Source organism: Periplaneta americana, chromosome 13 (assembly GCF_040183065.1).
Source record: "Periplaneta americana isolate PAMFEO1 chromosome 13, P.americana_PAMFEO1_priV1, whole genome shotgun sequence".
Classification (NCBI taxonomy): Eukaryota; Metazoa; Arthropoda; class Insecta; order Blattodea; family Blattidae; genus Periplaneta; species Periplaneta americana.
This window is the reverse complement of record NC_091129.1, coordinates 95,452,663-95,470,219: the sequence shown is the minus strand read 5'-3', so window position 1 is coordinate 95,470,219 and position 17,557 is coordinate 95,452,663. Positions and strand designations below refer to the sequence as shown.

At 36.7% G+C, this 17,557-nt stretch overlaps 1 protein-coding gene across 24 annotated transcripts in view; it reads left to right on the top strand.

Moving 5' to 3' along the window:
* LOC138712124 (ankyrin-2-like) overlaps positions 1-17,557 on the top strand; it is a 512,384-nt gene that overhangs the window by 122,964 nt on the left and 371,863 nt on the right. For all 24 annotated transcript variants that reach the window (XM_069843559.1, XM_069843553.1, XM_069843566.1 and 21 more), the window contains 5 exons: positions 5,986-6,114; positions 7,347-7,544; positions 9,746-10,042; positions 11,465-11,662; positions 14,133-14,279. In XM_069843559.1, coding sequence (XP_069699660.1) covers positions 5,986-6,114; positions 7,347-7,544; positions 9,746-10,042; positions 11,465-11,662; positions 14,133-14,279 — 969 coding nt within the window. The remainder of the gene's footprint in view (positions 1-5,985; positions 6,115-7,346; positions 7,545-9,745; positions 10,043-11,464; positions 11,663-14,132; positions 14,280-17,557) is intronic.

Genomic DNA, 17,557 nt, shown 5'->3' with positions numbered 1-17,557 from the left:
TTCTGTCTTTCCAAACATTGGACTGAATACCTTTCTGCACAGGCTGATGGAACCATTCATAAAGATATGATTTCCATCGATATCTCGTTTTTTCAAAATTTGTGACTGAAGCCCTTTCTGCATGGAGCGATTCAAATGGTCTGCGGTGTATTCGATTCACACTACAATTTAACACTGCAGAATGATATATGATATCATATTATGATATATTTATTCATCTATCATATATCTGTAAGACAGACCTGTTACAATTCTCTATTATCCCGAATCTGCCTTACTTTACAATTTTAATCACCTATGCCAAGTCTCACAACCAAAAAGAAGAAACAAAAACAAAACAAAAGAAACACACACACATACATACATTACAAGATCAATTTAATATAGTCTACACCATTACTTGTAACTTTCTCTTCCCATTTCATCTTCACTATCATTAAAAATTTGCCCAAATTATTTAACTCTGTTATATTAGTTATATTACATATTTTCTTATATGCTACATATCTACTCATATTCAAGAATTTATTATTTATCCACTTTTTCCTTGCATTGTCTGCTTCTTGACATTCTAATAATATATGGAACGCGTCTTCTCCCATGCCGCAAAGGGGGAAGATATCCTTCTCTATGGTACCCCTCCTGTTATTCAATTTACATATTCCTAGTCTCCACCAAGCTAAGCCCATCTTCACTTTCCTATTATTTATTCTAACATATTCTTCTTATTCTCATGACGTTTTAATTTTCTTATAGTTACTTAATATTCTTAATTCGTTGAGATTTCGATATAATTCCTGTCTCGTAGTTTCATTACACCTCTTTTACGATTTTACAAATTACATTTAAATTCATTACTCCAATTTCCTCTCATAACCACCATAGACCTAATCTGCTTACCTTGTTCTTTAAATCCTCTAGCCAATTGGATTTCAAATTCGTAACACTGCAGTAAATAAAATAATAATTATCTGGGCTGAAAGGCCGTGGTCGCTACCATCTCCAGTGGAGCACGACCTCTCAGCCCAAAGAATTCTTATTTTATTGATGCCGGCCCTGAAAACCTACATTCCAAAGATAATGCAATAAGTGTTTTTACCTTTCTCTTTGTTCCATTGTTTGTGTTTTTTCTACATTTTGGGTCAAAAGAAAACTCCAATATTAATTATTTGTTTATTAAATTTAATAATTAATTTTCAAATAGCTGGTTATTTCAATCTCGTCATTTAAGATCGTTTAATAAAACCTTGTAGCACTGAAACGAAATGTTACAGCCTATTTGCTCCTCCCGCAACATCTTCCAATAAAACCTTGTTGCACTGAAACGAAATGTTGCAGCCTATTTGTTCCTTAACAAGACATATTTTTTTAAATTTTATCTATCAGACCCCATAGTTCGTTGGTCTAGTTTAAGATATCCTGAAGATAGCGTATCTCCAGAACTATTGGACGAATTTTGATTTTGTTCATATTTGATAATTACGAGTCAATTGATTTGGGAAGCACTAACAAGATAGTAATATAACAATTTATGTAGTATGTATCAAATATGAATGAGGTCTCGCCCACCTCATTATATTTTGCTCGACTAGTATGACTAGTCAGTTTGTTTTTATACCATTAAGTACGAGAAAAATTCGTACCGGCACCGGGAATCGAACCCAGGACCTCTCAGCTGAGTTCCTGGGTTCGATTCCCGGTGCCGGTACGAATTTTTCTCGTACTTAATGGTATAAAAACAAACTGACTAGTCATACTAGTCGAGCAAAATATAATGAGGTGGGCGAGACCTCATTCATATTTGATACATATATGATGTTAACAGTTCAAAGAAACTGTTGTTGAATATGGCCATAAAGTCATGTAATATGCGCTCCTGTACATATATGACGTGTATCGTCTCAAGTGCAGGCAGTAAGGCCATAACACGATACTACGAGAGGAGTTCGGCCGGCGTCGTGAATCGGGTCCCGGCATAGCTCAGTTGGTTAGAGAGCACTCAGCGCGCACAGCTGAGAGATCCTGGGTTCGATTCCCGGTGCCGGTACGAATTTTTCTCGTACTTAATGGTATAAAATTTATGTAGTATTATAATAAATCAACTCTCAATTCTGTGATTTCAAGGCAAAAGATATGTCACTTTATGGCGAATATGAGATTTTGCGATAACTTCTTCTAACATGAAAAACTATTTATTTTTTGTTCATTTGAATTGATTAGGATGACGATATTTAAAATCCAAGATTTGGACGGCTATCATTTCGATATATATATATATATATATATATATATATATATATATATAACTCTAAAAATATATATGGTTTACAACATTTATTTTTATCAACAGTAATCTAACTAGAGGTTTTGATTTATCTATAGAGAGTAGAAACTCTAATGAGATTTAACCCTTAAATTGGCAAAACTTCATATCTCACACTAGTTTATTAAATCGTGTCGGACTGTAAAGAAAACAACTATCCCAATGTCCATATTTTATATGTTGTACAATATTATAGTATTGTAAAATTTTGGTTAAATTTAATTTTCCTACCAATTTTTTTTCCATTGTTCTATTAAAATTATAGCATATAGCTTATTAACTTGTTGTATCCTATAGGATACTTTGTGAATTTAAGGGTTAACCGACTATTACACGATTAGAAGAAAGTATATAAAGATTAGAAGAAATAAAGTACTCTAATACAATAAAATCTTAATTGACTTACCAAATTCTATTTCACTGATGTTAGCTTCACCAAAACGTTTGAACGGAGCCGCCATTTTCAGTTCACTATCTATGAAGTAAACAAATGACGATCGCAAAGCATGTTGTATAGTACCGCGTAAAGAATTTGCAGTTTGAAATGTTGGCAAACGAAAAGAATGCTAGGAAAGTCATAAAAACGAACAAATGCTAGGGAAGTTATAAAATTGTAGCGATAAACAGCCATGAAGGGTTGAAAAACGTCCTTTCGTACTGTTTTATTGGTCAAAAGTTGTATGTCGTAGTATAAACACCTGTGCACGACAGCCCATAGAGGGACACTGTTAGAAATGTTTCCAAAACCTGTTACGTTGGTTGCTTGCTTGCCACCCATCCTCCCTTATATGGCAACATAAGTACAAATGATAATTGGAAAAGCGATTATATTGCTGAGATGAGGGGATAGTTCGAGCACCTAAAGGCTATGTTCAATACTATCAAATATTAAATGTTTAAATATTGCGAAACAACAATAAAATGATTCCATTGTTAAATCCTGAGCACTATGTTGATATCTGTGCACCGGAAGTGAAAGGCACTATGTCACAAATACTGAATTTTCCAAGAGAGTTAAATGAAGTGCGCTTTACCTCGATACCATAAATACACATAGTGCCCTTTTCAACTGGCTAAATGGCTCATTACTATTTCTATGATATATTGCTTTGCATCACTGAAAAGAGCATGAAATTTATAATAAAAATATACCAACTCCTCAGTTTCATAAAAAATGAACAGATATGTACCTAAAATAATACATATTGTAACTTAAAATATCATTCAGTCACAAATATCTAATACTGATCGCCTTCCTACATTGCAGAAAGGCATTAGAGTACGTAAAGATAGAAAATTTGCTGTCTTACAAAAAATAAGTTATTCATTAAAGTATGTGTGAAAATACAGACAAATTCTTTCCTAACAAAATGTTCCAAAGGGGCTGGCATAAGCAGTCTATGAGCACAGAGGGGACTTTTCTCAGTTGGGGGAATCACCCTTATCTCCCCTACAAATCTCACTCTGATCCACGACATGTTATCCATAAGCGCGTAGGAAGCAATTAAATGGAGAGAGTAACTTTGAGTGGATATGTAGCCCGTTAACGACTGCAATGCGGAGAAAAAAAAATTGTTGAATTTCCCCTCCATACATCCAATATTTAATGGCTACTACGACTACTATTGTGATCCCCATAGGCTACATCAAGGACGATTGCCTCGGAATACCCAGTTTTTCATCCCTTCATTCTACAACTTCTCTGTTGATTTTACTTTGATCAATGGACTGAGAAGATTTGTTTTATCTCTTGAGATCTTCCCTGGCTATAAATCTCGTGTTCAAAATTCCCCTTTAGGAAGGGTCTCGTATCTCAAAGAAACTTGATGAAACTTGTATAGTGTAATTGATCAGTCGTCCTACAAATTACATAGTGGCCACTTAATGTGGCAGTCACCAGAATCACTGTGGGATGTGTAGATTTTCTGATTGAATGCTTGCAGAGATGAATAGATTTCATTTTGAGAAAGTATAATGCCAAGTCTTACGCGTTTATGTTTATTTTTACTTCGACTATTACAATTTTACTACGTCATACTACTTGTGACCAATAAAACGGTACGAAAGAATGTCTTTTAATCAATCATGGCTGTTTATCGCACTATTTTATCGCTTCCCTAGCATTTTGTTTAATTTTATCGCTTTCCTAGTGTTTGTTTGTTTGTTTTTGTCACTACCCTAGCATTTGTTTCTTTGTTTGCCAACATTTCAAACTGCAAATTCTTTAATGTACTATAAAACATGCTTTGCAACTGAAAATGTCGGCTCCGTTCAAACGTTAACATTAGTGAAATAGAATTTCAGTAAGCCAATTAATATTTTATTGTATTAGGGTACTTTATTTCTTCTAATCTTTATATACTTTCTTCTAATCGTGTAATAGTCAATTAAATCCCACTTGAGTTTTGATTTTCTATAGATAAATCAAAACCTCTAGTGAGATTACTGTTGATAAGAGTGCAAGGGAAATTATATTACAGTGTGTTTTTGTTTCGTAGAGTCTACTTCCCTAATGTGGTGTGTTATTGCAGAACTACTTCCCGGGAATAAAATTCCTTGTCTTCTCCACGAAAGTAATGTACAGAAAAATTGCTTTTATCTTACGACTTCGTATCTAAATTAACTTTATTTTCATAAAACTCAATAATCAGTATTCAATTCGATATGAACTTCTCTGTGCAAGTTGACCATCTACCTAACTAGAATTTGGCTCATAGTTCAGAACCTCCGCTATATTACTTAATATATATCTCACCTGTATAATTTTGCCATTCTTAAAATCATATATTCAAAATGTTGTGGAGTATCTAACACCTGATATCTGTAGTGACGATGAAGAAAATTCCGATCAGGAAACTGTGACAGCTTTCTTCAACCACGCAAAATATCTAAAATGCGTCGATCAGTTGATAACACACATTTCTGTATGTTTGAGTCCAGTTCAGTTAAAGAGCTGTTAACTTGTGTATTTCCCTGAGGAGCAAAACTCCACTTGAACAAAAAAATGATTTATCCTCCTTTACCCGAACATCACAGATATATACTCTTAACTCTTGAAGGTACTTTTTGCACGATAGTCGTAATTATACATATATACAAGAAGAAAGAGTGTTGAGTGTTTTCCATATGTAGAAAATTATTAGAATAAGGGTTCGATATTTAATTTTCATTTAACAGAAAACTCATTTTCAAATGACATCTCTCTTTAAACTGCGGTTTGTTTACGACGATCATCGCCGGGCGCTGGCGATGCTCGCCTAGAGTGGCTAGCAGTTAAAATGAATGCGCACGGTTTCTTTACAGCGATGATCGCCAACGTAGATCGTTGGACGCGACGCAGATCGCTGGAGGTTGCTTCTGAAGCAAATTCAGGACGCACATCGCTGCATACATGTTCAATGATCGATATTTAGAGAAGGCCGTGTAGAAATATTGAATCGCCGGCGAACTGCGTCCGGCGATGATCGCCGTAAACAAACCGTAGCTTTACTCAAACACCACAGATGTGTTTCAATCACAGTAATATTCCCCACGTTCCACTTTTGGGCCAGTGGGCACTAGATGATAGTACACAGTGTATTATCGTAACAACTGAAAGTCGTAATACTCATAATTATTCTAAAAGCAAAGGCAGTGGTACTAGCTTTATCTTAATCCTACAGAATGACCACAACCCAGACGTGACATCGAAGAGTGGCTTCACGCCTCTTCACATCGCAGCTCACTACGGTAATGAAAGCATTGCCAACCTCTTGCTGAACCGAGGAGCTGACGTAAACTACTCTGCCAAGGTACGTTAAGGTCTAAGCCTTCCAATCACAGAGAAGAAGTCACTTCTGTCTCTTAAACTCTTACTCAATGGAACATAGAATATCTTCTGTAAATACTGTGACATTTCTGCTGATGAAATGCCTGTAGATAATATGTTTCTGCACAGAAATTTACAATCTGTCATCTGTTATATTTCTGCCTGTGCTGGGGTTCTTACCTTATCACATCTCAATTATCACGATATCTATATTTTTGTAACTAAAACGAGTAGACTTAAAAATAAGTAATTTCTTATCTCATTATTTTATATCTTATTTTCCTTTCCTTTCTTTCTTTTAACGTGAAACGTTTATGCATTGGTCACTCTCTTTTAATACGGTAACGTTATTAATCACAATAATTCGACATACAGGGCTTTCATTTCAAAACTTCCCAGTCTAAATAACTAATTATTTAAATTGAATTCAATTTAAACAAAAAACACCTCAATTTATATATTGAGGGGGAAGTCTGAAACCACGCTTAATTGCATTTTAGATTTAACCCCCACTCCCCAGCCACCCCACTTTGAAATTTCAAAATGGCACCCCTATATTTTTATACTTAAATATGAAAAAACATTCAGTTGTTTATACACCTCATTCAGTTGTTTTCGGATCTTTTGTTTTCTATCGTCTATATAGAGAAGTTACTTGTATTGCATCGTAACCAGTGTTGAGTTCGACAATGCAAGAACTTATTTGTCTCTTCAGTGTAAAAAATTGAGTTGCCTAGATCTTGTATTCAGATAACGATTTGATTATGACAAAACTGTTTACTTATGCAAATTTATTATATTTCGTTTGATAACATTAAATATAGACAAAACTGTTAATATCCAAAGATTTATTTTATAAATAATTGTGTAAACCTGCTCCAAATGGTTTAGGAACGAAGTTACTATCATTGAAATATTTATTAGCCTATATATTTTCATATTTTTCCAAAATAAATTTCATTTTGAGCAAAATTTTCTTCAAATTGTGCCGATCTCTACTTATAGTTTGTCACTGTAGAACTGCATTCATTAACTATTTAGTTTCTAGTCTTAGTTTATTTTTTACATAATACTTAATCTACATGTAGCTCTTGTAATTCATTGCTCTGTTGTAGAACACACATAAAGTAAATAAATAGATAATTTTTTAGACAATCCATTTGTTAGCTACTGTAGTAAATTTGTATAAGAAAATGTTACCTTGTTTATCTTCAGCACAACATCACGCCACTGCATGTGGCGGCCAAATGGGGCAAGACGAACATGGTGTCCCTCCTGCTTGAAAAGGGTGCCAACATTGAATCAAAGACGAGAGACGGTCTGACACCTCTCCACTGCGCGGCCCGATCGGGTCACGAACAAGTAGTCGATATGATGTTGGAGCGTGGTGCACCCATCAGCTCTAAAACCAAGGTAAATACGCACAGTCTTCACTCTTTAGCTGAAGTTCCCTTCACTTTTACAACTGCGTCTACTACGAACAGAAAATTTTTGCAGTAATTGATATCTGTTCGGTACTTTAAAAGCGATTCTGAGAGCTTTTCAATACAATATTTCTACTGCGCGATAAAAAAACGATCTTCCGCGGAAAGGTTTCAGTTATTTTATGTTTACACAACCGCTCAGTTTACTTAAGAGGTAAAGTATATCTTAATTTGGTATGGGCGTTCTTGCCAGCATGTATGGTGGGTGCAATATAACGTGAACTACTACGTTGCAACTTGAACATCTTGAACATTTTTCCACATTACTCGATCACCTGCTTAAATTTAGTGATTTTCTAGTTGCTAGATTCACTTCGCTACTGGCAACACTTCCACGAATAAACGCATGTTACAGTTATCACGATAGTAATTGTGTTACTGTTAGGTTGGCACAATTTCAAATGCTTATCAGGGAAGGCAAGTTACTCAACAACAAATATATCAATTTTATTCAGATGGCATATTGTATGTACATTTTTCTTGCGGGACACTAAGTGCAATTTCTCCCATTTTATGTATGTAGCAAAGGCAATGGATATGGAGGGTAGCTGCGAATATATTGAATAAGCAGTCGTGAACAGCCGATAAGGGGTGGTCCTCCAGCTTGGGGGTTGGGCGAAGGGCTAACAACCCATCACCGTAAAAAACAGCTTGTTACGAAACCTAACAGTAAATCTCGGAATGGGACTGATTCTCCGGCACGACCACAGGCATATAGAGTGTTAGTTGGGAGGCCGGAGGGAAAAAGACCTTTGGGGAGGCCGAGACGTAGATGGGAAGATAATATTAAAATGGATTTTAGGGAGGTGGGATATGATTGTAGAGACTGGATTAATCTTGCTCAGGATAGGGACCAATGGCGGGCTTATGTGAGGGCGACAATGAACCTCCGGGTTCCTTAAAAGCCAGTAAGTAAGTAAGCAAAAGCAATGAAAAATAATAATAATAGTAATGGCTAAATGCAGGCGGGAAGAGCGCCGCGCTTCCATGGAGGGAAATGCCAGCGAATGCATGGGGCTTGGGCCGCCGACTGGCCGTGCAATGTTACGGAACTTTTAAACTGCCAGGACTGTAACTTGTTCTGCACTATTCTATAAAAAAACACCTAGTACTTATAAGCAGTTTCATGGAATTCGCAATCTAAATTTTAACACAAAATGTAATGACAATTTCTTTGAAAACAATCTGGAAGGGACAAAATGTTATAGGCCCTATCTACTTTTTTTCTTCATACTTTTTGGAATCATATCTGTTAAGAAAAGTAATATCCTCTTTCAAATGAAACAAAGACTGGCGTGGCAACACTGTTGACATTTTGGGAGATCAAGTGCCACTGTACAATTTTTTTTTTACTAAAGATTATTATTTTATTTGTCCTACAGAATATATCTGTTATGGTAACAATTAATATTAGAGGAGAAAAATTCGCTCCGGCGCCGGGAATCGAACTCTGGTCTTAGATGCGTATTAATTGTAAAAGATACATCCAAGCGCGCATAACAGGCTGTGATTCAGTTGCTGTGTAAGGAAGACATAGATTCAGTGGACATCTAACAGAGCATGGCTCTTCGCACAGCCACCAGGACCCAAGCGTCGAGGAAAGTTGTCTCGGGGAGTTGTTCTTCTTCATGACAACGCTAGGCCCGATGTTGCGAATGCCACGGTCACAACTCTGCGACAATTCAGATGGGATACACTGGAATACCCGTCTTACAGTCCCGATTTGTCACACTATGACTTCCATTCTTCGACCAATGAAGATGTGTTTTAAAGAACGTTGGTTCATTTCCAGTGAGGAATTGAAAGATGCGGTGAAACAGTGTCTTCAGCAGCAACCAGCAAGTTTCTTCGTAACTGGTATAGAAAGACTAAAATATCTTTGGGACCATTACCTTAATGTTGTAGGGACTATTTCTAGAACCCATCTGACCCTATGGCATATGTACAGTGTCCTATATACTTACATGTTTTGACAAAACGTATAAGTCTTGAGTCCATGTTTCATTTGAAGGAATTTTACATTCCCTTTGACACTGTATTTGGATATACTCTGATTATTTTATTTTTCATGTAAAAGATATAAGTAGGAAGTAGGCTTGTGTGTTCTGACACTGTTTCTGTTGGTCGCAGAATGGGTTGGCACCACTGCACATGGCTTCTCAGGGTGACCACGTGGACGCAGCACGGATCCTGCTGTACCACCGCGCCCCCGTCGACGAAGTGACCGTGGACTACCTGACGGCGCTGCACGTGGCGGCCCACTGCGGACACGTGCGGGTGGCTAAGCTGCTGTTGGACCGCAAGGCGGACCCGAACGCACGGGCGCTGAACGGGTTCACGCCGCTCCACATCGCCTGCAAGAAGAACAGGATCAAGGTCGTGGAGCTGCTGCTCAAACACGGTGCCTCAATCGAAGCCACGACAGAGGTGAGCACACACCTTCACAGTCAGAGAACAGTCTAAATCCTGCCGTGAATTTATTCATCATTCCTTCGCTCGATCATCTTCTCTTCTGTTGCCCATCTTCTCCCATTCTCCATACCTCTCTCTCATATTCTCTTCTCTCATTCATTTTCTCTTCTGTTGTCAATCTTTCCTACTCTCCTTCATCTTTTCTCTCCATCTTCTCTTGTCAATCTCCACCCTCTCGTACATCTTCTCTCTCTCTCTCTCCAACATCTTTATCTCAAACTTCTCTCTCGGCAGTCTTCACTTCTGTCGTTCATCTTCTCTTCTAATGTCCGTCTTCTCTTCTCTTATCTATCTTTCCTTCTCTAGATCATCCTCTCTTCTGTCGGTTCATCTTCTCTTTTCGTCCATCTTATCTATCTTTCCTTCTCTAGATCATCTTCTCTTCTGTCGGTTCATCTTCTCTTTTCGTCCATCTTCTCTCTCCTTCACCTTCCCTTTCTTCCATCTTCGTCTATCTCGTACATCTTCTCTTCTGTTGTCCATCTCTCTCTTCACGTCCTCTCTTCTATCTTCTCTTGTTAATCTTTTCACTCTCTTATATCTTATCTCTCTCTTGCTCTCCAGCATCTTCTATCTCCACCTTCTATGTTATGCATCTCTTCTGTCGCGCATCTTCTCTTCTGTCGCGCATCTTCTCTTCCATTATTCATATTTTCTTCTGTCGTCCAACTTCTCTTCTCTTATTCGTTTTCTCTTATCTTATCCATCTTCTCTTCTCTTATCCATCTACTCTTATCTTATCCATTTTCTCTTATCTTATACATTTTCTCTTATCCTGTCCATCTTCTCTCATCTTATTTATCTTTATTTCTCTTATCCATCTCCTTTTATATCGTTCATCTCCTCTTCTTTTTTATATCTTCTCTTTATCTATCTCCTCTTATCTATTTTTCTTCTCTTTCTCGTTTATATCCTCTTCTCTCGTCCATCTCCTCCTCTTTCGTCCATCTCCTTTCCTATCGTCAATCTCCTCTTCTCACCCATTTTCTCTTCTGTCCTCCATCTTTTCCTTTCTTATCCATCTTCTCTTTTCTCGTTCATCTCCTCTTCTCTCTCTTCTTCACTGTATCTCTCGTTCACTTATTCCTCGCCCATCTTTTACTTTCCTTCATATTCTCTCTCGTCTTTTATTTCGATTTTTTCTTTCGCCCATCTTTTCTTATCCTATTCTTCTCTCCTTTCTACATTACCTTAAACTACCTTTCTGCTTATAGCAGTCAAACATTTCAACCCTTTTAGTAAGGTTCCCAACTGTAAGAAAATAATATAAATGTATAATCGTGATTAATGTTACCACCTTTAATCATTGTGGTGCTCATTTCAATTACTGCGAAATGTGTGTAATGCTATAATGAGAGCCTGTATTGCTGGTTGCAGTCCGGTCTGACCCCACTCCACGTGGCCAGCTTCATGGGCTGCATGAACATCGTCATCTACTTGTTGCAACACGACGCCAGCCCCGACGTGCCCACCGTGAGGGGCGAGACGCCGCTGCACCTCGCAGCCCGAGCCAACCAAACAGACATCATCCGAATCCTCCTGCGCAACGGGGCGCAGGTCGACGCCCGAGCTAGAGTAAGTTATTCAATTATTTATTTCGAGGGCTTGTCTGGTGTTTATCCCCGGACACAAAGCAACCTATCGACTTACTGTACACGTTTGATATTTTCTACCGTCAGAGTTCTCTGCGGTCACGCAAGAGGCTGCAAATATAGCTATCTGTAACTTTAATCTAGTCTTTCCACAGTGTTCGAAAATTCAAATCTGAGTGAATAAAATTTAGGAACCCGTTTAACATCGTTACTAATTCACCGATTTATATGGAGTGCTCTATATATATATATATATATATATATATATATATATATATATATATATATATATTCGTTGTTAATTGTAGGTATTATTACCATGATGTTAATATTTTCTGCAATTGAATAAATATTTCATTCCTCCTACATAGATATAGACTTTCAAATTTTTCAGTTTACACTGTAACATGTCCAAATTTAATTATAAAATTTTCTTCGCTATTTTGTAGTACAATATTACTATTTTAATAATTATAGATAAAACAATTTAATTTATTGAAAGTGTTGAAATATTTAATTGCTAACAGTAGAAATATTTTAGGATTTAGCAAACGTCTTAATATGCAGTATATTTTATATAGTATATGGAGGAAAAGCTTTTCTCATTTTAATAATTCTAGAAGCATTTCCTTCCTTCAGTCCTTAAGTTTGTCTTAGTCACCAAGTAGATTTTTCCACATTTGAAAGCCTCTGAAAATCATAATTTTTTTCTTTCTAATTTACAGCTACTTTCACCAAATTCCCACACGTGGAGCCTCTGAAAATCTTAAAGTTCTCTTTTCAATATACAGTTACCTTTTTCTAAGTTCCCACATGTGAAAACCCTCTGCAAGTCGTAAGCTTTTCTTTTTGATGTCTACTTTCCCTAAACTCCCACATGCGGAAGCTTCTGAAAGTAGTAAAGTTTTCTTTTCCAATTACAGCTATTTCTTCTGAATTTCCATATGTGGAAGCTTGCTTCTGCAAGTAGTAAACCTTTTTTTTGAATTACAGCTACTTTCTCTAAATTCTCACAGTAAACTTTTCTTTTCCAATTACAGCTACATTTTCTGAATTCTCAAACGTGTAAGCTTGCTTCTGCAAGTAGTAAACTTTTTTTTTCAACTACATCTACTTTCTCTAAATTCTCACAGTAAACTTTTCTTTTCCAATTACAGCTAATTTCTCTAAATTCCCACATGTGGAAGCTTGCTTCTGCAACTAGTAAACTTTTCTTTTCCAATTACAGCTACTTTCTCTAAATTCCTACATGTGGAAGTTTGCTTCTGCAACTAGTAAACTTTGCTTTTCCAATTACAGCTACTTTCCCTAAATTCCCACATATGGAAGCTTACTTCTGCGAGTCGTAAACTTTTCTTTTCCAATTACAGCTACTTTCCCTAAATTCCCACATGTGGAAGCTTTTCAATTAGAACTACTTTCTCCAAATTGCTACATGTGTAAGCCTCTGAAAGTCGTAACGTTCTCTTTTTATCCCATTTGTATCACTATTACGTTGCGAAGTACGTTTTCTTTATTATAAAGGTAATAACTAATCTGCGCTTTATTTAATAAAAAATGGTGTATTTCTTAAATAAAATTTATTTTTGCAAAATTGTTAATAGCCTAGAAATATTGTAATAGATAATGTACTTAAGCACTTGAGACAGAAGATTTATTTTAGACGATGTAGCATACAATAATATATAATGTTTAACTATTTAGACACCAACATTTAATGTGATGATAAGAAATATTATTTTACTATAAATTACCGAAGTTACAAATAATATATGTTTATGTTATGACTGGAATAATTTTCAGCATATTTAAAAATATATAATAGTAGTCAAATTTATAAATGTTCTTCCAAATCCAATATTTCCTTTTTAATAAACAATTTAAATGGATTAATGTGATTTCTCATAGCAGTTACAGATGTAGATTACAGAAAGGAAATAAAGCAGTGATACTGTAGAACAGATATACTCATGGGTTTTTAATGTTTGTAATATCTTCAGATTTGTAGTATCACATTTAGTTTTCGTTCGGTTGTCCTTACAAAATTTCTTCCTCTCATAGGAAGAGTAATGTGTATTCTTTGCATTTTTTTTCCTCAGTCGACCAATAGGCATATAAACTCCTGAGGGACTCCTGCTCGAATTTCACGAGGGGTGGAGAAACTAGTACATAGTCCCTTGCAAGGACGCGTTTTCACGTACCTTTGAAATGTTTCTCTTCCCATTTCCCCCACTCATTCATTAGGTGTATTTGAACTATTGCTGTCCAAAATTTGATAGTTAAACATCAGAAACCATATTCTGGAATATTTTTACATAAATATAGTAGGTCTATAACAAACGGCCACTATGCCTAAAAAGTAATTATAATAGATGTATTTACGTCAAATTCTTCGGAATCAAGGTTTCGATGTCATTCATTTTTACACATTCTGTACGTTGTTGACCTCGCAGGAGCAGCAGACGCCGCTGCACATCGCGTCCAGGCTGGGCAACGTGGACATCGTGATGCTGCTGCTACAGCACGGAGCGGCCGTGGACTCCACCACGAAAGACATGTACACGGCCCTGCACATCGCGGGCAAGGAAGGCCAGGAGGAGGTAAAGTACCTAGTAGGACGCAGGATCATGGACCATATCGACACTCTTTACCTCATGGAGCGATACTATCACAAGCGGCAGGAGACCTTCATTTGAGTGGCGGACCAAAACTGACTGTGTACCTCTGCAGTGGAGTGTTGATGGACGACAGTGTTAGAAATGCAACAATTTATCTGCTGTACAGCTCTCCGCAGAACGAATCTCCCTCGTTTTGATCTCTCTGTTATTTTGTCTTTCAGGGACTCTTAAAAATGTCTCTTATAAGACTATATGACGAAATTAAGAGCTTTTCTCAGAAACTGCCGTCATTATTAGCATTAACTTTGAAAATATCAAAATATAAGATGATAGAATTATGTAGAAAGTATTTCTATGACTAGACGTCCTTCTTTCTGAAGCACCATAGTCCAGGTAGTGTCGTTCATGGATATGCATGATTGTTGTCTTCTTAGAATGTTTCCCTGTCGATAGCATGGAGTTCTACAGGGTCCTTAATATATATGCTGCCGTAGCACGGGATCTGACTCCCGGGCGACAGTTCGAGCATCAGCCGATAAAATTCTGTCTACAACAGCGGAAGCAGAAATGAATTATGAAACCTACCTTACCTAGATGTTGAAAGTTTCGTTCTTCCTCTCCTTTAAAAGCTTCATATCGGGAGAATATGTTGTCACTGATTCAACTGAAAGTACATAGCCTGCGTGTTCATGCTTTGCGAGAAGGCGACCTGGTTCAAAGAGTGCATTATTGAAATTTGTTTCTGAATTCAGTTCAGGATGATGAAATAGATACGTAGCTCCTTTTTTCTCAGACGGATCTTGGTTCCTTCTAAGTGAGCTTGTGAACTCACAAAATTGTCGATATTGGTTTTCCGAAAGCCTGTAATTTTGCGCAAAACTGCCCAGTATGATCAGAGAATTGGTGTGTGGTGTACGACGTACGATAAGTGCAAGTGGAATAATAGGTCCAATATTTTATGTTTTATCGTGAGACAATAATTCGGATCGGTATCAAATACTGATCTTGAGCCCGTTTCTTCAATAGTTGACAGAAGAGGATTTTTATTTCTGGGGTAGTTTGGAAGACAAAGTGTTTTGCACTCATTAGAGGAACTCCAGGCAAATATTGGGCATGAAATAGGAACTAAAGTTGAGAGCTTAGTCGAGTAAGTGATGTGACATTTTCTAGCGATATCAAACTTGTATACGGGCCGAAGGACGACATTTTGAACATATTCTGTAAGGTAGGTTTCATAATCCCTGCTTCCGCCGTTGTAGGCAGCATTCTACCGGCTGATACTCGACCTGTCGCCCGAGAGCCTGATCTCATGCTACGACAGCCATAAGGACTCTGTACTTGGAAAGTAGAATACCATAGTTTCCCATGTTTTTTATGCGTCATGGAGAAATGTGTCAATTTTGGCTCTTGAAAGGGAGTTCAATTTGGAATCTGGTCACTATCGCGGAAAGCACGAAGGTACTCTCTATTAACGAAAGAATTAATGTAAAAAAAAAGTTTTTTGAATGAAAACCCGTGGTCGGACACCAGATAAGAAGTCGTGGAATTAATGGGCAGAAAGTTTAAAACATCAATTTTCAATAAAATTTTAAAATTACTAAAACAATGTCGTGTGGAATTTATTTCCTTTAAGTGTACCTGAAAGACAAATGAAAATTACGTAGTGCGTACTGTTTTATTAAAAAAACAAACACAAAATTTAAATTTCACATAATTAAGACATGAAGTCTCGTTTTTCCGAAGTGCAAATGAAATTGGACATCATAAACAAGAAAAGTAAACCCCAGTTAGCAGCAGGGATAAACTGAATCTGCGGCGGGTCCAGTACAGCAGGGAAGTATCTCAGGACTTGCTTGGTCGTTGTGTTTTCATATGTGTTACTTTACTTCAAGTCTGTATTGATTTCATCGCATGTTATATTTTGCTTTCGTTGATGTGTGAGGCGCGCGTTGGACTCTTTTATTTTCCGAGGGGATCAAGTAAAATAAACAAATTGGCGCTACTACATTCGGTCGCGATTTCTGTTGCGGCCATGCTGAAATTGTTTCTTAATCTCATCAAATAACATGTGTTTTAATACATTTTGTGAAAATATAATTTTAATTTTGTAACGTAAAAATATAAGCAAGATATCTTTCCAGTTTAGATTTACAAATACTGTAAACTAAACAATTACACTTTTTCGAATCATTGTCTATGAAGTGCAGAACAAAAAAAGATAAATTCACGAAATTAATGTCCGGGAGTACATTGTTGGCTAAAGAGTGGCTAAATTTAATTATGTCACACACACTGTTTATTTCATTTTAAGATGTACTTTTCTAGCGCCAAACTTTATTTTACAAGAGATCTTCTTAGAGTATCTGGGAATTGTTCCCACTGTGCTGTTGGACTGTTATGTTTAGAGAATAAATATTTTAATTTAATACTGGCCTCTTGTTTTTTGTTTAGTTATCGTAGTTCTTACTTTTCTTTAACTCTTTTCTCTTTTATATCAGTATTTCTTTCACAAAATCATCTGCATGTACCTCAGTATTTTGATGTAGATTGAAATTGGAGGGTTGAATGGGGTAGTGTATTGTTTAATCTTCAGTCACTGTAAGACAACTGTTATCTATTGGATATTCAAGGCCTGGACAAAAGCACTACCATTTAATGTCGTAAGAATCCGTTATATTTTAACGAAACAGAATCTTGATATGCTCAGTTGCTATTGGACTGCGTTGTTGAAGCCCTCCATATTATCATGGTAACTGCAAGTGCTTTCGTTTTTTATAATCGAGTTCCATAAGGCATAGACAATTGAAAATCGTGGTGCGGAAGAGCGTGATCGAGGGGTTAAAGATTAGATTTAGTTTATTTATTGTAACTCTACAACTGGCAAAGCAAAACTCCGTTGTAGAAGGTTACTAAACCTTACCGCTGTGTTGGAGGCGGAGTCGTATTTTTCCCTGCATTAATCTGAACCATTATCGCTATTGATTGACGCGTCATCTAGTGCATCACTGCTAACAGTACGCGCTACTATTGCCTGACAATTAGGAAGGAGGAGGTGAATAGTATAGTCACTCTTTAAGATTGACGCATGCGCAGACCAACGGAATTTTGTAAGTTGTTCCCCTATAGTAGATTATTAGTTCATAGAAATCAGTCTATTTAATGAGTCTTAAGTCGATAACTACAGATGCATAAGAAATAATCGTTTAATAGTAGGCCTATTGGATTTACGAAACGAGAACTTTTGTGTGAACGAAAATTTT